The following is a 26,162-nucleotide window of genomic DNA, read 5'->3' as shown; positions in this document are numbered from 1 at the left end:
TATTTTTGTTTTTACTTAACCCTCTGATGCGTGAGTGACTGACTATAGAGTCTTCTGTGAGTGGGTCAATTTTTGACCCGGGTTACAAACAATGTGTTTTTATGCTACTTTTGTCATTTTGATTCTAAATAATGTTTTGTATACTTTCTACTGTGTTTTATTTCACACAAGAATTATTTCATGTTTGAAATATTTTCATTTTTCACTTTTTAAAATGTTTTTAGAACAATTTGTAGAACATTTCTGACAATTTGTAGAACATTTTTAAAACAAAATGACAACAGCAGCAATTTTACACCAACAATGATGAAATGTCAATAATGGACAATGTTAACATCCATTATGTGTGTGTGGGTGTGTGTGTGGGCATGTGGGGGGCTTGAAAAGGGCACGTTTCCTGAAACTAGCTAGCTAACCAGGCTAGCTAACATTACTGTCTCTATTCTATTATCCTATGTGCGTCACACATGTGAGTGTGTGTATGTGTGTGATCCATCCATCCATCCATCCATCCATCCATCCATCCATCCATCCATCCATCCATCCATCCATCCATCCATCCATCCATCCATCCATCCATTCATCCTCCGATTATCCGGGGTCGGGTCGTGGGGTCAGCAGCCTAAGTAAGGAGGCTCAGTCTTCCCTCTCCCCAGCCACTTGTTGCAGCTCCTCTGGGGGAACCCATGGCGTTCCCAGGCCAGCTGAGAAACATTGTCAGCATGTCCTGGGTCTTCTCTGGTGAGGTGTTCTGGGGACATGCCCAGAACACCTCACCAGAGAGGCGTCCAGGAGGCATCCTGACCAGATGCCGAGTCACCTCAACTGGCTCCTCTCGACATGAAGGAGCAGCAGCTCTACTCTGAGTCCCTCCTGGATATCTGTCCTTCTCACCCTATCTCTAAGGGAGAGCCTAGACACCCTACAGGGAAAACTAATTTCGGCTGCTTGTATCCGTGACCTCGTTCTTTTGGACATGACCCAAAGCTCATGACCATAGATGAGGTTAGGAACTTAGATAAACCGGTAAATCAAGAGCTTCGCTTTTTGGTTCAGCTCTCCCTTCACCACGACAGACTGGTACAGCGCCTGCTTCACTGCAGACACTGCACCAATCTGCTTGTTGATCTCCTGCTCCATTTTTCCCTCAATGGTGAACAAGATCCCGAGATACTTGAACTCCTCCACCTGGGGCAGGACATCCTCCCCAACCCAGAGAAGACACTCTATACTTTTCTGGCTCATTTATTTATCATTTGTGAGATAAAAAATAAAGATAATACTTATATTTAGGAGTTCTTGCTATGTAAAATAATATTATTCAGGGGTGACACATGGGTCTCAGTGTGTTTGGTTCACAAAAAAATGTTTTTCTGAGAGTCACAGTTGGTAAGAAACAAAGATTCCCATTAAATTCCATAGGAAATGAATGCAGGTCATTTTGGACCCACTCACGGAAGAATGGGGTAGTAACATAAAACATGCTTTTTCTTAAAATGTATAAAAGGTAAATTAAAAATTTTAATTGCATGATATCAGTAATATGTTTCTTGAGGAATACCTGGAATATGAAGTGATGAAAACACACAACCATGCATGCACACACTTGCATCTAGGGGCAAGTTGGAGAGGTCAATTAACCTGACATGTTTTTGGACTGTGGGGTGAGGCTGGGGTGCCTGGAGGGGGCTCACGCGTGCACAGGGGGAGCATGCAGGCTCCATGCGGAGGGACCGGGCTGGGAATTGAACCCAGAGCCTTCTTGCTGCAAGGCAACAGCTCTACCAACTGCGCCACTGTGCAGCCCCTCCAATGAAGAACCTAAAAATCTAATTTTTTCCACGGTTACACCTCTCCTCATGGCCATGCTAATTAAAATAAGCCATTTATTCCAGAAATTCAAATCAGAAAGGGTTATGGTTCACTTCTAATGAAGACCAAAAATTATATTCCTCTTTAAAAAAATAAAATAAAATAAAATAAATAATATATATATATCATTGCTGGTGAGGCACTGACTTATGACTTAGACACATCCATGTTATTGGACCTACGGAAATTTCGCGCAGGCATACAACGCTGGGGGGCAAAAAGACTCATCTTTTACATGTCATCCATAGCCGCGTTAACTCAGTGAAACTTAAAAATGTAGGTATTAACGTCGTGCTATGATCCACGGCAAAGTGATCTGTATTCGCTAAGCTACGCAGACTCGTTGCCATAGCAACAGACAACAATGCCACTTCGTGTTTTAGGATTTAACACCAAAAACATTCAAGAATTTTGCACACAGAACAGAACATTTAGTTTGTTGTTGTAGTACGTTTTAGACTTAATGTTTTATTAATAAATAATTGCTGTGGTAGATTAGCTACCACTTCTACTTTACTGAATTATTTAACTGTAGCCCACAAAACGCTCATTTAATTGAAAAACTAAACAAAAACATCTTATTGCTGTCTTACCTTTACGTATCAATGAAATACGTAAAGGTATTTCGTATTTCATTGAAATACCTTCTGCACAAAAATATCCGTTCATCCAAAGCCAAGTCTATCCTCGGCATGTCTTTTCTACTCCGTTTGAGAATCAAACTGTCTTGAAGTAAAACTTTCAGCTCCGGTGTTGGTCTTCTTTTAGTTATCATCTCCTGCTTCAATTGAAAATCCACTTTAGAAAACTGTTAAAGTGTAGAAATGTAGTCTTTCATGTTGACGTCGGAAGAGACAAGAAAACAAATATATCGCTGTACTTTACTTATTTACTGTATGGCTAGCTCCATGGCTAGCTCACTGTGTCTTACTCTGCAGTTGTGCAGTCACAATATCTGGGATCATGACCGCCCCCAGCGGTGAGACAAGAGAACTGCCTGCCTCACCTCGAGTCTGTTCTCTGCCGTTTCTTATCGCTCCTCCGCACACAAAACACGGTATACACACAGTTAGTGACAAAAAATACTTATATACATAAGCGAAATTATGGAAAATCAGTCCATATATTAAATGTTTCTTAGCCATTTTTTTTGCTGGCGTACAGACAGGATGAACATGCTGACATATAATGGCAGCCAGTGCAGTTAGCGAGAGGTTGCGCAATCCCAGATGAGGCTCAGCTCGCTGCTGCCTCACCGGCTTCGCTTCTGAGCATTTGGATGGGAAAATGCGAAAATCCAGCCATTTTGAAGAAAAACTAATCAGAATTGGTTAAGCTAAGTAAAAAATAGATACTTTGTAATACATGAAAATAGCAATATAAATGATTTTATATTATTTTTCAATGATGAGCCTCACCTGCCTTCCCAGACCGCACGCCACTGAATATATATGTGCCAACTCTGCTACACACACACACACACGCACGCACGCACGCACACACACACACACACACACACACACACACACACACACACACACACACACACACACACACATATATATATATATATATATATATATATATATATATATATATATATATATATATATATATATATATATATATATATATATATATATATATCCATAAAGTGAAATAATTTTTAATACAGAAGGGTTATGTAATTGGCAAAAAATAAAATAAATACAGCTGTTCACAGGGTGCTGTACTAAACTTATAAGAAAAGTCCGAATATTATCCATGTCCATTAAGGCAGCGTTTTGTCATGGTCATTTTAGAACAAACAGTCATTAGGAAGAAATCAGACATGACCGTCACCAACACCCTCCACTAATAATGTAAGACACTAAATATCAGTGTTACACTTCCTGTTCATCCAGACATGTTAATTCAATGATTAGTGGGAGGAGAAAGTGTGGTAGAAAAGTTTCACACACAACAGGAATAAAACACTATGTAGCAAACCAAGCCAGGCAATGGTAAACTGTACAGATTTTTTTTTTAGTTGAGCTTCATTAGTGTTCATTCATTTTCCGTTTTTGTACACCTTTCACTTAGAAACACTAAAGAAGTTAGAAAATATTCCTATCTAAAATCTACTAAATGGGCAGGATTTGTAAAGCAAATTTGTATTTTCACAACAGAATTATGTTTTGGCCGACAATGAAACACTAAATACCTCGATACCTTAGAGAGAACTAAAACATGCAGGATGCTGGACGTCGAGGACCGACTTTAGGCACCCCTGACTTAGAGAATTCCCGCCAAGTTGATTAGCAAAATAAAACACAGGAAGCACGCAAAAGGACTATCAAAATAAAAGGTACTCAGTCTCCCTCTGTGTAAATCATGTACGAAAAGGATTAACAAAGCTGGCGTTGCAGATTAAAATGATTAAGAAACAGTTTTTGAGCAAGATTATTTAAAATATATATTTTTGAAATAACTGAAAGTAACTTGAAAGTGTTAGTTTCAGTTGTTATAAAAATGCTGCATATGTCAAATATGACTTAAAATATTTTTTTCTGATGATGGAATAACATAACATGTACAACTCAATAAAGATGAATTTATATATCACAGCGCCTCTAATGTTTCTAAGAATGTCAAACTACATCACCAACTTGCTCTGATAGCAGCAATATCAGAAGTATCTGTTAAGCATCAAAGATACAGTAATTAGTTATTTCTAGTATTCCAGATACTATTTTATGTGGCTAAAGATTCTATGCTAGCTGTCAGCAAGAGCTACAATTTGTTACATGAAAATTTAGGATGGCTTTTTGTAGAAAATGCTTTTAACTAACTTGTTCTAGACTGTACCAACCTTAAGTTAAGATTCAAAGCTGTCTGGCAAGGAAGTAAAAGTAAGACTCAGTAGACTGTAGCTGCATTTATCTTTCTTTCTGTCCTTCGCGACCTTTCTCTAAATCCCACGTCCAACACTAGCGAGATTCCGCTCCAACTGAGCCGTAATTACACAGAGGCAATTACAGAACCAATATGAAGGCCTCGTCTACAGAGGAGGGAAAGAAATGCCAGCAGCTCAAAGTTTCGGAAATTAAAACAGGGAACAGGAAAAACTTACATTTCTGTTGGTTTTAGAGAAACTCTAGGAAGAAAATCTACTCCAGCAGAGCATTCAGGTGGTTGACATAAAAATGCAGAAAAGTACAAAGCAGCACTAATAATTTCCCAATAAAAAGTGATACTTTTATGTGGCTTTATAGTAATGTGTGGCACCACAAGATGTCGCACCCTCCTTATGACCCAAGCTTCCATTAAATCGATTGTTTTAATAATTTAACATGTGTTTATGTGGTGTTTATATGCAGGGCCACACAGTTAGTGACGTTCCGGTAGTATCATTGCTTGGGCATGTGGCTGTTCGACGTCGCAGACAGACTTTATACATTTAATCAACTTTATTCTCGTTGTTGATTATTACTTTTCAACTTGGTGAGCCACAACAAATGTGACACATTTTAAGGCGTATAATTGTAAAAACACTCTCACCTGTTCATAATATTTGGTTATTTCTTATGAGTACTATTAAAATTATATGGAATGAAAATTACATTTACACAGTTTAATACTTATGTAGAATTTTGATGGCATCAGTAATGCTTTGTAATCAATTAATTCGGTTTGGTCTTTAATTTTGCAGATTTTACATCTTTCCATCATACTGCAATCGCCTTCTCATAGTAATAGCATACTGCCATCCTGTGGCCAAGTACCCTCTTCTCATTCAGAGAGCTGTTACGCAATTATTTTTCCTCATTATACTAATAAGATCCTCATATTATAGTTTGCTCATTCTTAAAAATAGTATTCAGTCTTATAAAGATAAATTAAGTCATTTTATTTTTAAAGTCAAGAAATGCTTGACACATGTGATGTTGGTGTAAACAGCTTTATTAGAAAATACATTTTCTGTTTGGATTTTTGACACAACTCAACACCATGGGATTTAGCTCGTTTAAACTGCCATTTTACAGTGTTTAACCAATTGTCTGCAAACGACCAATAACGGCAGGTCAGCCCTCGTTCAGACTATGGATGAGGATTCTCCAATGCATCTCATTTTAATACTCTTCCCCCTCTTCATCCTCTTCGTAGGAGTCAATGCCGACCTCTTCGTAATCCTTCTCCAGGGCGGCCATGTCCTCCCTGGCCTCTGAGAACTCTCCCTCCTCCATCCCCTCACCGACGTACCAGTGGACGAAGGCCCTCTTGGCGTACATCAGGTCGAACTTGTGGTCGAGTCGGGCCCAGGCCTCTGCGATGGCCGTGGTGTTGCTGAGCATGCACACGGCTCTCTGCACCTTGGCCAGGTCGCCACCCGGGACCACAGTCGGAGGCTGGTAATTAATGCCCACTTTGAAGCCAGTGGGGCACCAGTCCACGAACTGGATGCTGCGCTTGGTTTTGATGTTGCTGATGGCCACGTTGACGTCCTTCGGCACGACGTCACCACGGTACAGAAGGCAGCAGGCCATGTACTTCCCATGACGGGGATCACATTTCACCATCTGATTGGCTGGTTCGAAGCAGGCATTGGTTATCTCTGCCACAGTGAGTTGCTCGTGATAGGCTTTCTCTGCGGAGATGACAGGGGCGTAGGTGGCCAAAGGGAAGTGGATTCGAGGGTAGGGCACCAGGTTGGTCTGGAACTCGGTCAGATCTACGTTCAGCGCTCCATCAAAGCGCAGGGAGGCGGTGATGGAGGAGACAATCTGGCTGATGAGGCGATTCAAGTTGGTGTATGACGGGCGTTCGATGTCAAGGTTCCTACGACAGATGTCGTAGATAGCCTCGTTGTCCACCATGAAGGCGCAGTCGGAGTGCTCCAGAGTGGTGTGGGTGGTCAGGATGGAGTTGTAGGGCTCAACCACAGCTGTGGAGACCTGAGGAGCTGGGTAGATGGCAAACTCCAGCTTGGACTTCTTGCCAAAATCTACTGAGAGCCGCTCCATGAGCAGAGAGGTAAAGCCGGAGCCGGTTCCTCCTCCGAAGGAGTGGAAGACCAGGAACCCCTGGAGTCCAGTGCACTGGTCAGACTGAACAAGAAAGTCACAAGTTACAATGAAAGACTTGGAAAATGTGTTTATAAATGAACATAATTTTAATCAGAATAAAAAAAAGTTGTGCTTTATTTAGAAAAATGAATAGAAAAGTCCCTTTAAAAGTGACTTCTACTCTTATACCTCCTACCTTGAGATTAACCCATTTTTTGTGAAGAACTTGCTAAGTAGTAACACCATTACAAAAAAAGTCAAACTAAAGGTTTTACTAGAACTAAATTAAGCAGAAAATGTCTTACAACATGAAGTAGGCTAAAAGATTGCAGTGTCCTAGTTAAAGTTGTACAGCAGCTGGGCCTAAGCCAAGTGCAGATTTTCAGATAATTTAATTCCCTACGAAGTTATCCAAATCAACAAGATTCAATGTGGAAAAATGAATTGCTTGCCTCAAACTCTTTGGGGCAAGCAAGCATTGTCAAGTAGCAATGAAAATAGCTAAGGAATAATTTTTGCCCACTTCTCATTCTAGAATTGTTCTTAATTTACCTATATTTGAGGGTTTTCACGACTTAGCCTATCAAAAGTCACGTCTGGTCTTTGACTTCAAAATCTACATTTTTAGGTCAATTCAAATTGCTGGTGTGCTAACCTACCTCCATCTTTTGTTTAGTTTTTTTTTTACCCTTTGATAAATTGCGTTAGCTTTTATCCTCCTTACCAGTTTGCGGATTCTGTCCAGGACAGAATCTATGTGCTCCTTCCCGACGGTGTAGTGGCCTCGGGCGTAGTTGTTGGCAGCATCCTCCTTGCCTGAAATCAGCTGCTCGGGATGGAACAGCTGGCGATAGGTTCCGGTTCGGACCTCGTCTGAAAAAAAACACAAAAAAAAACAAAACATAGAAACAGGGTTAGTACTGTGTTAAACTGCCTTTCAATGCTGTTTCAAATGCTTCTTTAACCATGTGACTGAAACATGACTAGCACGTTGTACACTGTGGGGGAGTAGAAGTGAGGAGTTATGAGTAGATGCAGGGCAAGCAAATAAATTCAATCCGTTTAAAGTGAAATGTGTGGAGCTAATGCAAAATTATTAGGAGAGTGTGGTAGTTTTTTGGGGTTTGAGCTCATTTAAATGGCTTTAAAGCTTTTTGTTTGTAATGGTTACATTACATTGATAGTAGGTGGAGCCATTTTTTATTTCTTTTTTTTTTTTAAGTATACTGTCAGAATTGTTGTCCGAGTCACAACGCTTCACAAGTGGAGCATTATGGTTTTTGCTACAATGCTCCAGTTGACAACTATGAAGAAAAATCTTTATTAGAAATTGTTAAATTCTTGTCTGTTGGAAAAGAAACAGAAAAAGAGAAAAAAAGAAAGGGAGAGAGGTGAGATTAGTGTAGAAGAGAAAGAAGGATAAAGATAAAACAAAACAACATCCTAGAGTGAAGTTATTTTAAGGTAAGATGGTTAGAGCCGATGTAAGCTGAAGTGGGAGGTGCTAGTCAAAGAGGAAAAAGAACATTGTTCAAGGTCGTTTTGAGTTTCAAAAGTGGAACATTTTCTACCCCGGAAACTCTCTTTCAAATGTTGGACTTTTCAAACTCAGAAATCTCCTGTGTTTGTTGCTTTTCCCTTTTAAATGATGGGAAATGTTCAGGCCGACGTGTGTACGTCCTGGTGCATTTCTGAAAATAATCCCCGACACCAAAGAAAAAAAACGGCTTCTTGAAGGTTCCACCCTCTACCTTTTGTTTCACTCAATAACAAACAATTGTTCCTTTACACTTTGGGATACTTCACCAGAAAAGCTGGTTTCAGTCACAATAAAAGGGAACATTTGGGGCTATAAACACGCCTTGTCTGGCGGTGAATGTCCTCACCGATGACGGTAGGCTCCAGGTCCACAAAGATGGCTCTGGGAACGTACTTCCCTGTGCCGGTCTCGCTGAAGAAGGTGGTAAAGGAGTCGTCGTAGCCGCCGGTGGGCTTGTTGCTGGGCATGTGGCCGTCGGGCTGGATGCCGTGCTCCAGGCAGTACAGCTCCCAGCACGTGTTGCCCATCTGGACGCCGGCCTGGCCGACATGGATGGAGATGCACTCTCTCTGAGGGAAGACAACAGGGGGGGGAGAATCCAGTATAAACAGATGAGCGCTTCAGGTTCTAGTGCAAACTAAAAGCCAAAAAGCTGAATTTTTAATTAGATTTCAGCCAAACGTGTCTGAACTCGATTAAACTGTCGATTGAGTGCTTAAAAAAACAAACAAACAAACATAAAAAAAAAATCATAAAACAGGGTGGAGTTTACACTGTGGCCAAACGAGTTCTTTGCTAAAGTATTTATACCAACTGAAGATTTTTTTAAGACGCTGACAGCTATAAGAATCTCTTTTGGAAGTCTGAAAATGCATGCGAGAACATGCTATGATAAGAGCAGATCGAAATCAAACCTTTCAGACCGCGTATGATACAAACTATGTGGCAGAAAACTAAGTCACTGTGAAGCATAGTGGTGGCAGCAGCATGCTGTGTGGACACTCATGATGCAGAAAAAAAGAAGGTCAAACTGGGTCATAGTTTTCCTTTCCACCAGCACAGGGACTGTAAATATACAACGAGAGCTACGATATTCATATTTTAAAGTAGCCTAGTCAAAGTCCAGACCTAAATTCAATGATAGTTTCAATGTAATCTTGAGTAAAAAATAATATAAAAATGCTACCACCACCTCAAAAAAACTTTAAACAGATATCAGAAGTACTCCACAGAATGATACTGCCACCATTTTTCTTTCTTTGATGTAGGAATGATGTTTCCAAGACAACGCATTTAAGCACAAAAATAAAACCAACCTAGATATTTCCAACAAAAATCCCAGAGAATTATACTGCAACACCATTTTATTCACGGGAAAATGCAGCGTTCACTATCTGCCGCATAGTTCACATCCAAATGAAACACACTGCGGCTTGTGTGTGTTATGAAAACGTCTCCAAACAACGGCCTCTAGTATCTGCCGTACCTGCACGGATATGACGCCAAAGTCAAAACAAACGCCGCTAATCACCAGATCATCATCATGTCTGCAGGGACCAAAGTGCCTCCACACCCTGCTGAAGTATTTTTCGAGCCGGTTGTAAAGGTGTAGCAGTGGGGAGGGCGAGGACGAGGGTGGAGCAGAACAGTTTGAAAAGGGTTTGAAAGGAAAGTTTGTTCTGAGGCAGATCAACGCCTCGATGATCCGACCACTTGTGGAAATGCAATCAAAATGCCAGTCATACCTCCCGGCTCAGGCGTCCCAAACCTCGGCGTTAAAGGTGTACAATCGATGACTCCGGCTGCTGTCTTTAGCCTCTGTTCTAAACAGTGACACGATGAGGTGAAATTATTTTCGATGTCTCCTTGCTGATGGGAATCGTTTCCCATTTCGGTTCGAGAAACAATAAAAACACGCTTTGAGCGCCGGTCCCCTTTAAAACAGGGGAGGGGTTCTCAGCTGCTAAGTTTGGCAATAGCAGCCAGCTATTTTGAGTCCGGTGTCGCACAGAGCTCCGCTTTAACCCACTAACCTCTAATCACATGTTCCAGTGAGCTCAGCGCGTCACAGAGAGTTTCTGTGCCAATTTTTTTTTTTCCTTTTTCAAAAAAATCATTATGTGGTGATTCCTGAGCAGATTTAAGTGAGATGTGGGTGTGGCTGCCTGTTGCAACACGCTGCGCTGAATCAGCCTTTAAGCAAAGAGAAGTGGAGAGTGGGGGGGGAGGGGGGGAATCATCTGCTACGTCTATCTGGTCCCGCCTGAAACGAGGTCACACATGGAGGGCAAACACAGTGGGGCATTGTGCAACACAGGAAGGGAAAAAGAGCTACAGGGGGTTATTGATGAGTTTCCCACAGAACATAACTATAAAAATAATACTAATAATACAAAGAATCAGAGTAAGTTTGTGCTTCATTTGCCACGAAATGAGGTTGTTGAAGCTCCACGGTCCTGTTGGTTGAGACCAGAGAGAAACAGCGTTGTGTAAACTCCAAACACTAGAACGGTTTGCCCTCATGCCACAGAGTCAAAGTCCGGCTTTGTGGATTTCATTGAGAGGAAAGCTGCTGTGTGTACCAAGCTGATTTTCAGCAACGTTGTGTAAACAGCAGCAGCAGCAGCATTCCCGGGCCGACAAGCAGTCCACATATGGAAACAGTTAACCTTTGCAGGCTGGCAGCCTGCTGAACTGCCTGTAATGCTGCATTTCGTGGTAACAGAGAAGCTCAGACGAGAGGCTAAATTTGGGAAGGAAGTGTAAAAGCAGGAAATGATGAGTCACATTTCAAACTTTCGATAAAAAAAAAAAAAAAGCACTGAACACGGACCCCTTTTGTCGATTTGAAGATAAGACTTCTTTATCGGCGATGAGGAAATACTCACCATTTTCTTGTCCTTTTCTGAGGGGAGGGAGAAAGAGAAGTTCAGACAGGCTGGTTCTCACAGTGCAACCTTAAGGAGATCTCTGTGAGTGAAGTCCTGTCAGAGTGGGATGGTGAAACCTTTATATAGCCGGAGAGGAAGGAGGGCGGAGGAGGTGGAGCCGACGACAGCTGCAACTTTCTTCCACTCTTCAAATCTTCCTGGTCGCTTTTCATAATAAAATGGGCAGTAAAAACGTTCACATTTTAAAGTCAAATGTGGTTTTATGTGGTCAAAGGTTTAACAAAACTAAACTCTGAACACACAATGAAGAAAGTTTTAAAAATTGCCTGAATAAAATTCTCTCTCATTAGTCTGGCATTTAGCAAATAGAAAGTTGGTCCTAATTCTGATTTTACGTCAGTTTTTACGAAGTATATATTTTCTAAAAAACATACCAGTAGGAAATTATTTTTTAAAGAACTCGCAAAGATAAACACATAACCTAGTAAGTAGAGATGCAAACAAACATGCTTCATGATCAGAAAAAAAAAATCTTAAACATTAAAACCAAAAATAAGAAACTACACAAGGTAATGCTGAAATGCTATTTTACTCTCTGCCTTAACTATATTGATCTATTTTTTTCAAGCAGTCAAAGTAATATAAAACTATAAATCTTTATAGCTAAATACGAGCCATGGGAACACCTAATCTTTTAAAATGCAAATATAATAAAATCGACCGTTTTTTTTTGGTCCTGTAATTCACGTTACAACCACTAGATGGAGACCTAATGATTTACGTTTGTGTCTCGTGCTCTTCATGCGGCTGCCTCCTGACTGCTTGTGTTTAAAGCGCATTAATTACGACCCAAAAGTTATAGTTCGGGCCCCTGAAATATATTTTATGTCAAAGCCACATAACCAAATTCCCATACTTCATTGGAAATTGGCATTTTCGCCAATTTTCGAAAGGATGAGTAAAAAGGTTCGACATGAATTTATAAGCAAGTTCTATAATGGGAGGAAGAAACGTGAACACAGCTGGAAAATTAACCACATAGCCTTTGTACATCCCCTTTAAGAGAAAAGCTAATAAAATCAGGATTAAAGAAAAGAGAAGTTCATCTCTCTTCTCTATCTTCTATCTCTGAGGCTTTTCTTGTAATCGTTAAAGGGGGTTCTGATCAGTAACACTACAGGAAGCTGATTTATCACCGATTTTCAATCCATTTTTTTTAATGTCGTTTATAAACAGCATCCAGGTCCAACTCAGAAGAGAAAGCTTCATACATCTTCGTGTTTATAACGGCAGAAGTGCTCTATTTTCTGCTGGCATTTACAAAACTCGGTGCCACAGCGAAAGTGAAGTCTTTGTGAACTTTTCCTGTCCATCACAACCGACTGAAATTCACGGCAGACATCTCACCAGGCCATCGTCTCTGATGGTCGACGTGGTCATAATCCTCAAACCGGCCTCCAGAGTCCTCCTGAGCCTTTAGCTCCTCTTCAAATACCACCAATCATCTTTTTAAGGAGAGAAGAGAGATGGATTGTGATCAGCAGATAGCAGAGGTCTTTCTTATGGCATGCTGGAGGTCCACAGATTGTTTTTCTCCTGAATCTCTCTCAGGCTGTAGACTAAGTCTTTCTTATCGGAGCTTTTCTTGAGTTTGAGCGTAATTAGAAGTCCAAGTTTCCAGGGGATTATATTTACTCAGTCTATTTTTAATAAACAAATTTATTTAAAGGTTCAGCATTATATATATATATATACATATATATATATATATATATATATATATATATATATATATATATATATATATATATAATTTTTTAAAATCTTTACATCATGTCATGCTATCAAAAAACAAATACCTGGAGTGTTGCTTTGACTATTTTGAGCATGTTTGAGAAATCGCTGAGCGTGACGCCCCTTCTCGGATCCTTCAGACTAGCCAGCAGCAATTAGCAAACACCTGGTGGAGCTGTGCATCTGTAGAGCTCATTATAGGAGCCACTTCTCAGTGCAACGCTGGTAAAGATGTTACTAAAGGGTTAATAGACGAGCCATGTTGAAATGACTTCCTGCAATATTTAGCGGTTAATTCGACCCTATGAATTAGATAACAAGAGCTTTAGGTGAGGAAAAAGTTTTAACTTAAAAAAAACATTGAACAATTGAGCAGTGGGTCAGTTATGCTACCCTAACTATTGACTTTGATAACCTTAACATGTGCTGCGCAGTTCGGTGTGTTTTGGTTCCGTTGGCACTAAAACAGGTCAACCCGCCCACCACGTCATCAGTAGAGCAGCTGTTTAAATCAGCTAATCAACCACCGCTGTGCTCAGGCGAAAACTTATTAATAATGACAATATAGACATCAAGCCTGACGGCATAATGTAGCAGACTGAATGTTATGTTTTGGTGTTTTTGCTTCTTTTTTGTGGGGGAAATATTTGTTTTCTGGTGTTGATTCCCCTGATCGGTAATATCTGCTCGTTCAGCTGTTGTCTGTCGGTTGCCACGGCAACGGGTCGTGTAAAGCGGACACAGCGAGAAAAGGCAGAAGTGGTGTTTGGTTCTTCACCTGTTCATCAGCTTTATTGTACCTTTATTGTGGCGCACTGTCTGCAGCTGCTGCAATTCCTAAAAGTTAAACAAGCAACAAAAACTGACCTAATCATCAAACTACAGCTCCTACAGCATATTTAAAATAAAACGACTGACCAATATAAGATCAATTTGATCCTTCTTGCATCTTGACAGAACTAAAAGAAACAAAATTGTTTATAGATTTGTATCACTGAGAATTTGTCAAACATCAGTTTTCTCCTCTTTATTTTAAGTCATATTTAATAGATTTATCTGATAAATGATGGCGCTACGAATATTTTTGTGACAGATTTCTGCTCCTGCATTGGGATAAAATGGTTTTCTGGACATAACTCAATGAATCACAAAGTGACTAATAGGCGCTGTCCAATTCAGTAATACACATCAATTAGCAGGTGTATGAAAGACACAAAAATAATTAACTATACTATATTAAGAAATTATATTTAATCCTCAGTGCTACATAAATGCAAGTTAAAACATTTTTGCAACAAGTAAATCAAGTAAATTAAGTCCAATGTTAGGTCTGTGTAAGCTAAACTGGCATATGCTGCCACCCCTGAAAAAATTCCTGCCACCCTCTTGCCACCCCATAAATATTTTTCTAGATCCGCCCCTGGCTGCATGTCTTTCCCCATCTCTCATTGCCCGCTTTCCTGTCAATTAACTATCAAATAAAAGCCACTGCTAGAACCAATAAAAAAATAAACATTTATTGTCTTTAGAGTGGCGGAAACGGGCTTTCAAATTGCGGTGTTTCCATTAAATTACAATCACACGCGAATATACTTGTTCACGCGATAAGTCAATAAAAATCATGGCAGTGACGGATGTAAACATTTACATGAGATTTATTCATAATTCAACCATGGTGCTTGCTAGCGCTCACCATCTATGAGCCACCAGAGACGTCGGCGTTTCATTCAGGCGTTGGGGCGTCAAGCTCCGCCTACTTCTTGAGAGCGGCGACGTGTGTGCCGTTTAGGAAAAATTGTAGTCGGCCATTTTACAGAAGAGTTATGAATTCAACATGTTCGAATGACACACAACTTTTTATGAACTGCGCGATGCTATGGAGCCAGTTGGACATTGTCCGCAAAAACAAAACAAAAAAATCCCAAACACAAACCATTGCCTTCGTCTTTCGTCCGTGTTGTAACATCCGGCTGTTGATCACGTGACTTCTGTGACGTGAGGAAGTGCTTTGATGTCTGGAAAACCAACCTCATTCAAGCGCAGAAATCATTTTACCGAATTTTTTTTTCTTTCAAAATTGACATATTCTGATTAAGCATATTTTTATTAAATTTTATTGTGTGTAATTTTATGGTTAATAGAAATGCAGCTAGTGAGATGCATCTTTCCACCTCTTGCCAAGATACTTGTAAACTACATTTGAGTACGAGACGAAATTCTGTACTAAGCTAATCCCTTAACTTCCTCTTAGTTTGTGATACTCCATTAAACACCTTTCAAGGGATATAGTCAATAATTGATGCTTTGTTCAGGTTTGTCTCCCTTATTTTGTGTCTGTCCTATAAAAACAGAATGTTAATTTCAGATGAAGCACTCCCTGAAGGTTTCTACACAGAAACAATAAGACGCTCTAATCCATTTAATTTACTGTCGGTTTAAAAAGAGTTGCTAAGTGGACGATAAGAGGAGACCACTGATTGCTTTTCCAAAACAAAGAAACTGTTTAAGGGATTTCTGTTCTTGCTTATGTTTTTACAAGGCTTTGTAGGATTATACGGAGCAAATGACAGAGGTGCGAGTTGAATACAAATCTTTGTGTGGATCTTTGGGAATGATAGAAATATTCAGAAGAAATTACAGCATATGCAGTGACACGGATATTAAATTTTTGTTTGTTTTTACAATCATGTGACAATCATGTCACAATCATAGTATTAATTTAAAACTGTGATTACCTGAATAGACACAAAAAATAGTTTTAAAATTGATTTCTCTACTTAAGATGGAAAACTATCCAAACCAACCTGACTTTTGTTTCAAATTAAAACAAATAGTTCGAACATGATTAATTTTAAGTAATAACATTTAAAGGGATGCTAGCTCTACAGCCCTAACCTGTGGAATTACCTGTGACAACATGAAATAGGTTAAAAGATTTTAAAAATCAGCACATCGTGCTCCAACACCAAATTTACCAGTTTGGGAAAGGTTACAAAGAAAAAAAGAAAGAGAAAATTAGCTTGATCTGAGTACCATTTATTTTCTTACCCATTAGTCCTTTGACGATTTTGGCCCGAGTGACAAAGCGTGTGGACACCCCTACTCTAACACATGGGGACAATCGGAAGTAAATCAAAAAGTCCATCTCTGAATGGCTCAAAAGACAAAATGAAGGTTTTGAAGATGTCTAGTTAAATCAGATTGAACTTTGACCTTAAAGGAAACCCCCCTAATGAGGCAGATTGAAAACAATTCTGCAAAGAAGAGTGGGTCGGGATTTATTCACATACAAAAATGTAAAAAATTTTTCGCCATCTGTTTGAAAGTCACATTTTCTGATAATCTTTGATATAAAAATGTGCTTGATCTGAAACATTTAATCTGTGATGGAACAAATACTTCTTTTTTTTTCTTAGATTGATAAGACTTCTGCATTTTGGATAAAACATGTCAAGAGGCTCATTTGGGAAATGAAACCGTCTTAATCTGCAAAAAAATATGGACATTCAGGTGCTGAAGTGTTAAATGTCAAGCACGTCTTCGGAGGATTAAAATGGTCTCTGGGCACAATTCTTTGCATTACCTGAGCACCGTCATCAATCCACTCTTCAAATGTGAACCCCTACAATAAGGAAGATACGACCCCATTCAGGAAGATCTATAACCCTCATAATTCAAGATGAAACAAGCAAATTAGGTGAAGTTTTTGTGAAATAAGGACAAAAGGGCAAAGAGTTCATGGCTGGGAACACATTGTCTGTATTCTGTAAATGTCTTTTTAAAATATATAGATGAGGATTTGTCATTCTTCAGATTTCTAAGATAACAACGGATTTGTCTCCTTTACACTATTATTATGTTGAAAGCATATCATGCCTGTGTTTCCTCATCATGCAGATTCTCCTAATGGGCATTTTTCTTTCATATAAACAACGACTGAAATGTCCAATGAGCTAATCTGTCATAATCTACAATGGATTACATGATGAAAATATCCGGGGGGAAACGGAGCCTGCCTATAAATCCCTCAGCGGTGGGCCCCGGTGCTCGTGGGCTCTGGCCTGAAAGCGATAAGGGTTAAGCTGTCTTGAAGCCGGACGGCTGCAGAGATCAAAGTCTGCGGGAAAACCTAAACGGCAGGCCACTTGAGATCAAATACGAGATGCTGCTGTGTGGTCACAGCCGACCCCCAGGGCTTTCCAGATCCCCCAGAACAAGCGCTCGCAATTTCCTCCGTTTAACGATCTCGAGCAGGACTTTGAATCTGTAGCGTGTTGTTGTGGGGCAAAGATACCAAACCACAAACTTCAGGTTTGCGGTTTAGAGTCCTGATACACAGTGAATCCCAAAAGTATTCATTAAAAACAAAGACTGCTCAATTGTATTTGCGCAAGTATTCACAGACTTTACTGAATGCTTTTTGATCCACTTTTGACAGCAATTTCAGCCTCAATTCTTTGAATATGATGCCACAAGCTCGGCACACTTAAAGTATTAAGCAAAGCTGTGAATATTTATGTAGAAATGATTTCTTGTTTTTTTCCCACATCCTCATAATGGTGTATGGGTATGTAAAATTTTGATCAAAGAGATTAATCTTGTCCAATTTGGAATAAAATATTGTAAACATTTTCCAGATGCACTGTACTTAAATGTGGACTTGCAAAAAACTGTGTGGAATAATTTTTTAATTCAGCATAGATAGGAATTAATTATTATAAGGTTTAAAAAAAAACATGGATATTTTTTTTAAAAATCAAGATTTGGTATTACATTTGTTCCTTTTTTTTGGCAGTTTCAGACCTCCATACAGGAGGGCGGATATTTCTTTAAAGCAAATGAGCTTTTTTTTTATATAATTACAGTAATTACAGGGAGGTCATAAATGGATTATGTTAACATTCAAGAAGTGACTTCATAAAATAAAAGAAACAAATAGAATATAGAAATCCTTAACCATACTTTCTACTACGTGTACTTTCCCCAACAAGGTGTTTCATTTTGCCGTCTTTAAAGCAAATAATTGTAAGTGATACTTTGAGTGAAAGAAACTCCTGGCGGTAACATTCACTTCGTGGTTTAACACAGTTTGTAAGAAACACTGAGACAAAAACTTCTTTCAGTTCCTGAAATTGAAGAGTTCTTTCATTGAGAAACTTGAGCACAGCTCTAAAAGTATAGAGGTTCCCTAATCGGGAGTTCCATCTCTGCCTTTCACACTCCTATGAGAATCGGTGTATATCTGTGGCGTTGTAGAGGAATACATGTGTTTTGTTGCAGACTAAACGTCTTTAAACATCCATGTTAAAATCCACCCCATCATCACCAGGATAAATTGGACGTATCCCAGGTAAAGTTATTGATTCATTTCCATCTCTACACACCAAACTGGTATTGAATAGAATATTGATCTCTTAAAACCTTCATAGGAGCATCAGACTTTTTTTTTTTCCCCAGGCAGAGCAGACAACAGAGATAGATTATTTCTAATCTGCAGATCTGCTTCACAACAAGTTTAGGTTGATGTTTGAGTATTTCTATTTTTTATTTCTTTAGGTTTTTGTTTTCAGATTTTTCAAGCGACAGATCAGCAACAGATGAAACGATTCGTTTCGCCTGCGTTGGTTTTCGTCTCGTTGCCGAATTCGGGGAGTTTATCTCTGAGGACGGCAGCAGAAACTGATGTCTTTAATGTCACATCTGACCACGGGGCTGCAGAAAGGTCAGCCAGCCGACGGCTCTAAAAACCCGTTCTGGAGTAAAGAAACGTCCATGCTTTGAGGACGCACGTGGCTATTCATATCTCTTTGGCTTTTTTCTTTTTATATATAGAAACATATATAATTTTTAAAAAATAGATTTGATTTTCCTTTTTGTGTAATCTTTTAATTTCTGTGCACAGTAGTTGTTCCTGTCAACTGAAAATCATTTAAAATGCTGTAAATTTAAAGTACCCACACAAAACAATGGTGTGGGTACTATATGCACTATATGTGCAGTCTGTATTGACTGCACGTATAGTAAAGCAACAGAAAACTTGTTCAGAGTAATTATTTCTTTTTGCTTAATATTTTTGCATCCCCTTACTAATACAGCCCTGAGCAAATGCCTATATGCATCCTACAAAAATGACGACTTAAAAATATTATCTGAAAATTGCCTCCGTATGTATTTTGTGATTGCAAAATTTTAATTTGACATGCAAGTCTATTTTATACTTTGTCTGTTAAGTTCAATATGGCAGAAAATTTGACACTGAACGTTACACTGAATATGCCCACAATGCTAATCGTGGTAGTGGCAGCATCATGCTGGGACATGTAGGATGGATGGAGTTAGATAAAGGGCTGGAAGCAAAACTTGTTAGAGGCTTAGAAAGTCTCGGAACCTGGTGGCCTAATCAAAGTCCAGGCGTAAATCCAGATGTGAATATGTGGCGGGATTTAAAAACTCTAGCCAAGCTGGCTGGTTTTGCAGTGAAAAATGAAAAAAAAAAAAAAATCAGAAATTTAAAACTTCCTACAGCATGACGCTTGTTATTTTAAAAAACATTATTGTTTATCTCCCACTTTACATTTATGCTCCATTCATGTGAAATCTCAATAAAATACACTGAGGTTTGAATAAAAGTAGGTCAATCAAAAAAACAAAAACATAATGTGATCTTTTATTAAATCATGGACACGACTGACAGACTAAATACAGCGAACCGATTTGTAACTAATATTACTTAACAATTCACTAATAAATAGAAGCATGAAAAAAGAAGCGCTTGTTTTGTATCAAAATGATTTTATACAAGCTGAACAGACAGGAAAATGTGTTCACACATGTAGATGTGCTCACTTTACAATTACTGTATAAAGAGTTGCAAATTTCCTGCGGGCAAAACTCATTAGCTTTGTGCAAATTGTTTGGCCCAAATACTCACCCAGCAACTTGAAAAGAAAAAAAAAAGTCTCTAAAATGGCAGCGTGTCCAGGAATAACTTATCTATCACAGCAGGCGGCGGCACCAGGTCCTCCAGCTTCAGGTAGAAAATCCTCTGCAGGCCTTGGATGCACAAAGTGCGAAGTTCTGGCAGTTTCTCCAGAAGTCTGGACAGGTGGTTGGACCAGCGGTACGGGCCGCCTCCGTCTGGACCGGCGGCTTCGTTGTCTTTTAAGCACCTGACCACGTTGTTCTGCAGCTCCTCGACCCGCTTTGACTCCTTCAACCCGTGGCGCTCTGAGTGTTTTATATTTAGCATTAGCAATAAACACAAGGAGATCTGTAATTATTTTGCAGACTGCTGAGAAAATATTAAAGTATTTTTTCTGGAAACATATGCTACAAGAATATAATTCTACCCATTAGATCAAATTTTCAGTGGTTTTTGACACCTAAAAAAGCTGTATTTGTAAACTCAAGGTGGGTTACGTCATTGATTTCATTTTAGCTAACAATTGTAATGGTTCATCGAAAATAAACTGTTTTAAAGACTTAGAAAGCCCTTATCCTTTAACCTGAGTTCCTCAACCCTCTATGTTGCTATTATAAACAAGTGTCTAAGAAAAGGCCAGGTTATTTTCACATTTTCTCCTTTAGCTAACTTTTGTTAGCCAAATCTTGTTTAAGCTAACCATATTTTTACTACGCTAAGGATGATTTAATTTGTTAAGTAACTTCTTAACTTCACATCTTCGCACATCTTATATGTGCCTCTACATTTCGATAAATTTTTAAATAAATGTATGCATGCACTAGCCATATTTAGGCATTTTCAAACAGTAAAAATTAGCTTAAACTTGGTTACATCACTGATATCTGCTCACTATTGATGTCATCCCACATTAAGCATTTTGATCTTCATTCTAATTTATCTGAAGTAAGCATTAATGTCAAATGTCATTCATTTTATTGTAATTTCTCCTTTGGGTTCGTGACAAGTGTTATTCTCGATAGGATGCATCACTGAGAAATGTGGTAATTTTATTGATAAATGTTTTGATATTTTAAGCCTAAATATGTTTTTTTGGGGGTTTTTTTACATATAGAAGGTTAATTTTCTGCCCTTTTACTATTTTAATATTGGATTTCTTTTAGCTGATTTAAAGTGTTTGCGTAAACATCAGTTTTTCCTTTAAGTCAAAATGGTTTTAAGTTTACTTTTAGTTATTTATTTAACCAGTTTACACCCCATTATTGCTAAAACCCATCAACCTGAAGGATTCAGGTTGATGGGTTTCCAGTGAATGATAAACCCTTCAACAATTTAATGACTTTACCAACCATTTTCCTGAATTGTTTATCTACCATTGCCTAAAGGAATAATCCCATACATGTTTGTACTTCTATATTACATGTTGAATCAATATATCTGTAAGATAAGATGATAACTTGCTGTTGATTTTTCACACTACTTGGCTAATCATGCTACTGCAAATCTTATTTTTTGGCTATTAATCACTCATCTTTATACCAGGGTGAAATTGACTCACAGGTACCATCTTGTGCATGAACATTTCAAACAAAACATACTTTAAAAAGGATCAAATCACTAAAAAAAGACTGATAGACTGAGGCAACTGAATGTGCACAAACTGTTTGCCCACCAGTGAGTAAAGCCAGGGTACAGATGCAGGAGAAGGTGGAAACGTCCAGGTTCATCCTCTGCAGGTTGGCGGAGAACTCAACAATGCTGTCAATCCACTCCCCGAAGCCTCGCAGGCACTGCAGCCGATGCCACACCGACCCATCGCAGAAGATCAGCTTCCCTTCCTCTGGGTTGGATCTGAAATGACAGGAAATTGTGTCTCTGAATGCAAACCATACCAGGCTGTTGCACAATTAGGCCCATCCTTTCAGTTGTTGGGCAAACACTTCAAATCAGGGACATAGACTCAAATCGAAGGCAACCAGCTTAATGTTTTAAAAGTGTGTATTTGTTACCTATACGACAGCCGCAAGACGAACAGCTCCAGGAAGGCTGAGTAGAAGAGGAGGTCTTGGTCGTGTTTAGGAAGGGTGGCAAAACCTGGGATCCTCTGCGCCCAACTCCGAATGACTTCCATCGATCTCATCAAGAGGTCGTAGAACTGTCGGACGTGTTGAGCGTCGTCACCCAGCAGGTCCCCTGGACTCTCCTTGAACTTGTGGGTCAGAAGGAACAACAACTGCGACTTTATTATGCGTTTAATTGACAATGCGAGAGATTAAGACTGGTCAGTGTGGAGCGACTTACTTTGGAGTAGTCCAGACGAGACGCTGGAGGATTTGACTCTATATGTGCCCTAACCACAGCACTCAGAAGGGTGCTGCCATGTAAAAACGAGTCTGGCAAAGCTCGAGGTTTGGATGGCAGACGACCTCTTCTGCCTTTAAGACCGTCTGTCCTCACCACTGTAGGAAAAAAAAAAAAGAAGTCATTTATAACATTTTTAAGTTGCAGATTCTTACAGCTGTCTCCAATTACAGTCACAAAGATTCACTGTCTTGCAACTTTTAGATGAATCCCCAGTCCAGCAGAGCTGAATCTTAGAAATGGCTAATAATCAGATCTCACTGAACTCAATAGGCTGAAGAGGTCATTTAGACGGGGATACCTCTAAAATGTTTGCGGGACAGTGTCATTTAAGGACTGGAGTAAGAATTCTGTTGCCGTGGGAATACCTTCTTTGACCATTCCCACCCCCAGGCACTTCTGGAAGCGACAATACTGGCATCGGTTCCTCCGTCGCTTGTCCACAGGGCAGCTTTTTGCAGCCAGACACACATATTTGGCATTTTTCTGCACTGTTCGCTGCACCGATAAAAAAAGGAAACAGATAAATAACATGAGACAGAAAGTTCTTTCATACTCTCAAGGCACAAGTCTACTAAACCCCAACCCTAACCCTAGACTTGGAAATCGACACCTTCCTAAAAGAATGATGTTGATTTTTTTGTTGTTGTTGTTGCCAAAATCACATTTGGCAAAACAATGCCATGGGCCATTATTTTTTAGGAAGGTGACAATGCGGTGCTGTGAACACCTTTATCGACTGAATGTGATGCATTTTTTTGGAAACAGAATTTTTCATTTCTGAACCCAAATTGCATGAGCATGAACGTGAACGTACAAAAGGTCTAAGCTGCCCTTTGGAACTGGTCAGTAGGACCTTTTTGCTCCTTTGGGCTCTCTGAGGCGAAGGAAAATAGATTCAACAGGCAGACAGGGGCAGTCTGGGTAAACATCAGGTCGTGGTCATTCATAATTTTGAGAATCGCCCTGGGATTATGTTTCTGCCAGATGAAGGAGGGAGTGGGGGGGTTGCACTTTGCAATTCATGGCACGTTGGCGCCCACTTTCATACAGAATGTATCATCTGTCAGGAGCATCTGGAAAATAATATCCAATTTCAAATGGAAATTAAGAAGTCCTCTGGGTATTTTTCTTTCTCTCTCTCTTTTTTTTAAAATTATTTCAAATCAACAGCATCATCATTTCTGGGAATTTTTGAACTTTGCTTGAATAAAGCTACATTTTGATAAAATGATAATAGTAATAATAATTCAAGATTGGAAGTCCATAGACCTTGAAGAAGCCCTTGCAGCCCTCGCAGGTGCGGACTCCATAGTGTTGGCAGGCTGCGTTGTCCCCGCACACCGCGCACAGCCCCTCCGAGCTCAGCGCTCCTCGCGCGGCTCCGGCAGAGCTCTGGTATTCCATAAAGTGGTGGCTGTGGGGGAACTGGAGGGGGCGAGGGAAGCCCATTCCGAGGGCTTTCCCTTGGTGGTGCGACCCGCATCCGCCCGCGTCCAAGTTCATGGAGACGTCAAATTTGACCTGGCAGGTGGGGAAGCTCTGGGTACCGTGCGGCGTGTGCTTCAGAGAAAACAGGGAAAACCTGGAAAGCGCGTTTTTGTACAGAGAGCCGGAATCCTCCCAGATGTGTCCATGTGGCGGGTGGAAGCCGTGCGGCGAGGGGGCGCGGTAGTAATACACGGAGCTCTGGGAGGAGAGCAAGTCATCCGAGGAGTGCAGGGGGTTCTGATAGCGCGGACATCCGTGGGCATCCTCCACTTTGACGCACGGCAGCTCCGCTTGGACCGCGGGCATCTGGAAGACGCACGGCGGCTTCGCGTCGTAGCCGGCGCCGTAGCCGTCCGCGGAGTTGCCGAAACCGGGTCCGGATGAGGCAGCCGAAAGCTCGCTGTTCGTCAGGTCCATGCTGAACTTGACAAACTCCGGCGTGAGGAAGTCGCAGCTGCACTCCGCGCCGGCGCTCTGAGACGCGGGGCTGGCGCCTTGCGGCGAGGAGCTGCACTGGGTCTGGACGCACGGCATGACCCCCTGAAAAGCACACACGTTCAACTTTACCGAGCGTAAACCTGTCAAGGTATGTGAACTACTTCATCATCGGCTAATTTTGCTATATTTGTGTTGATTCCAAAATGCTTGAAACGACTAAACAACTTAAAAATGGAAAGCACTAGGCGAGAGTTTACCTTTAAGTCCCGTTTTCCAAAAGATTTAATTCCTTTCTTGGTTCTCCAGCTTGAAGGAAGAACAAAAGTCTGTTTGCAACCTTTAAACGAAAACGTTTCGACTAAATTGGCTATTAAAGGGTCGTCCACGCGAGGCTTCCAAATCATAAAAAGAATCCAATCCAAGTGAAGTCCGCTGTCTGTTCAGACCAGTGGGAATGACCGCTCACTTCATCTGGGCAGACTGGGCAGCAGCGGCGCTGACAATGTGCTTTTGTTTACGCGCGGCGTCTTGTGCCAAACCCTCTTTACGCACAAGTCCAGAGACTGAGGCGGAGTGGGTGGGTGGTCTGTGTGCGCACAGTGAGCGTCTCTGTGATGGAGGAGGATGGATAGAGTTTATGTGATAGATTTTGACGCAGCCAATCAAGCCGAGTTTGCATCTTGGACTGTTTATTACACATTGTGTCAGTAAAATAATAGATTTCGTGATGCGTTCCGGACACATTTGATATGCGTATTTCCAATATTACACATCAGTCCGACTATACCTGTGGATAGTTTTTATGTCTGTCCATAGATCCTCAATTAGAATGAGTCAGTCTGTACTTTGACTAGGCCATTAACGAACATGGTTTGATCTAAACCAGCGGTGTCCAAACTTGTCAAGTTAGATGTATTCACGGCGCAAAAATACTAAAATATTACATTGTGATTTTTGTTTCAGCTGCTTATAAATTATTATATTTTGTTAAAGACAGATTTATTTTTTATCTTATGGGAAATGGTTGGGTAAATCATTGTAAAGTCATATATATAGCAATAGCCTCTATTGCTCTAAACACCAGAGCAATAGAGGCTCAGATCTACCACACCAGACAAGACCCAAGGTGTAGGTTGTGCAAGGAGGCCCCTGAGACAGTCCAGCAAGATGCTGGCAGGGAAAGCGTACATGGAACGACATAACCAAGTGGCGGGCATAGTGTACAGGAACATCTGTGCAGAATATGGACTGGAAGCCCCAAAAGGTGGTGGAGAATGACCGAGCTAAGATCCTGAGGGACTTCCAGATCCAGACAGACAAAATGGTAATGATGAACCAACCGGACATTGTGGTGGTGGAAAAACAACAGAGGAAAACAGTTGTGGTGGATGTAGCAGTACCAAGTGACTACATCAGGAAAAAGGAGCACGAGAATCTAGAGAAATACTAGGACCTCAGAGAGGAACTGGAAAAGACCTGGAAGGTGAAGACCACAGTGGTGCCTGTGGTCATCGGGGCCCTCAGGGCTGTCACCCCAAACTGGAGCAGTGGCTAAAACAGATCCCAGGAACAACATCAAACATCTCAGTCCAGAAATGTGCAGTTCTAGGCACAGCCAAGATACTGGAGGAGAACCCTCAAGCTCCCAGGCCTCTGGTAGAGGACCAGAGCTCAGAGGATGAGAGAGAGAGAGACACCACCCGCAGAGGGTGGTGTCTCTCTCTCTCTCTCTCTCTCTCTCTCTCTATATATATATATATATATATATATATATATACACATACATATGTAATAAGTGAACAGGATTT

At 40.4% G+C, this 26,162-nt stretch overlaps 2 protein-coding genes across 3 annotated transcripts in view; both read right to left on the bottom strand.

Moving 5' to 3' along the window:
- Positions 1 to 5,796: 5,796 nt before the first annotated feature.
- LOC103473792 (tubulin alpha chain-like) lies at positions 5,797 to 11,504 on the bottom strand. Its single transcript, XM_008424289.2, has 4 exons — positions 11,346 to 11,504; positions 8,804 to 9,026; positions 7,642 to 7,790; positions 5,797 to 6,959 (listed from the first exon to the last, which is right to left on the bottom strand). The coding sequence occupies exons 1-4, from the start codon at positions 11,346 to 11,348 to the stop codon at positions 5,985 to 5,987; spliced, it is 1,350 nt and encodes a 449-aa protein (XP_008422511.1). The 5' UTR covers positions 11,349 to 11,504; the 3' UTR covers positions 5,797 to 5,984.
- Positions 11,505 to 18,983: 7,479 nt separating this feature from the next.
- LOC103473768 (nuclear receptor subfamily 4 group A member 2-like) overlaps positions 18,984 to 26,162 on the bottom strand; it is a 30,434-nt gene continuing 23,255 nt past the window's right edge. Inside the window, exons 3-9 of one of the 2 annotated variants that reach the window (XM_008424259.3) lie at positions 24,612 to 24,660; positions 23,698 to 24,456; positions 22,794 to 22,923; positions 22,366 to 22,523; positions 22,074 to 22,273; positions 21,737 to 21,915; positions 18,984 to 20,369 (exon numbers count right to left, since the gene is read on the bottom strand). In XM_008424259.3, coding sequence (XP_008422481.2) covers positions 20,104 to 20,369; positions 21,737 to 21,915; positions 22,074 to 22,273; positions 22,366 to 22,523; positions 22,794 to 22,923; positions 23,698 to 24,450 — 1,686 coding nt within the window. In that variant the 5' untranslated portion in view covers positions 24,451 to 24,456; positions 24,612 to 24,660 and the 3' untranslated portion in view covers positions 18,984 to 20,103. Of the gene's footprint in view, positions 20,370 to 21,736; positions 21,916 to 22,073; positions 22,274 to 22,365; positions 22,524 to 22,793; positions 22,924 to 23,697; positions 24,457 to 24,611; positions 25,313 to 26,162 lie in introns of those variants that run through there. The other variant, XM_008424249.3, reaches the window with a different exon arrangement.

Source organism: Poecilia reticulata, chromosome 2 (assembly GCF_904066995.2).
Source record: "Poecilia reticulata chromosome 2, P_reticulata-male-v2, whole genome shotgun sequence".
In the NCBI taxonomy this organism is placed as follows: Eukaryota; Metazoa; Chordata; class Actinopteri; order Cyprinodontiformes; family Poeciliidae; genus Poecilia; species Poecilia reticulata.
This window is presented reverse-complemented; position numbering and strand designations above follow the sequence as displayed.

Coding starts and splice junctions, on each gene's coding strand:
- LOC103473792 (XM_008424289.2), bottom strand. Junction 7,791..8,803: donor CCTGGAGCCTACCGTCATCG/GTGAGGACATTC, acceptor GTTTTTTTTCAG/ACGAGGTCCGAACCGGAACC. Junction 6,960..7,641: donor TGGACAGAATCCGCAAACTG/GTAAGGAGGATA, acceptor TTTCTTGTTCAG/TCTGACCAGTGCACTGGACT.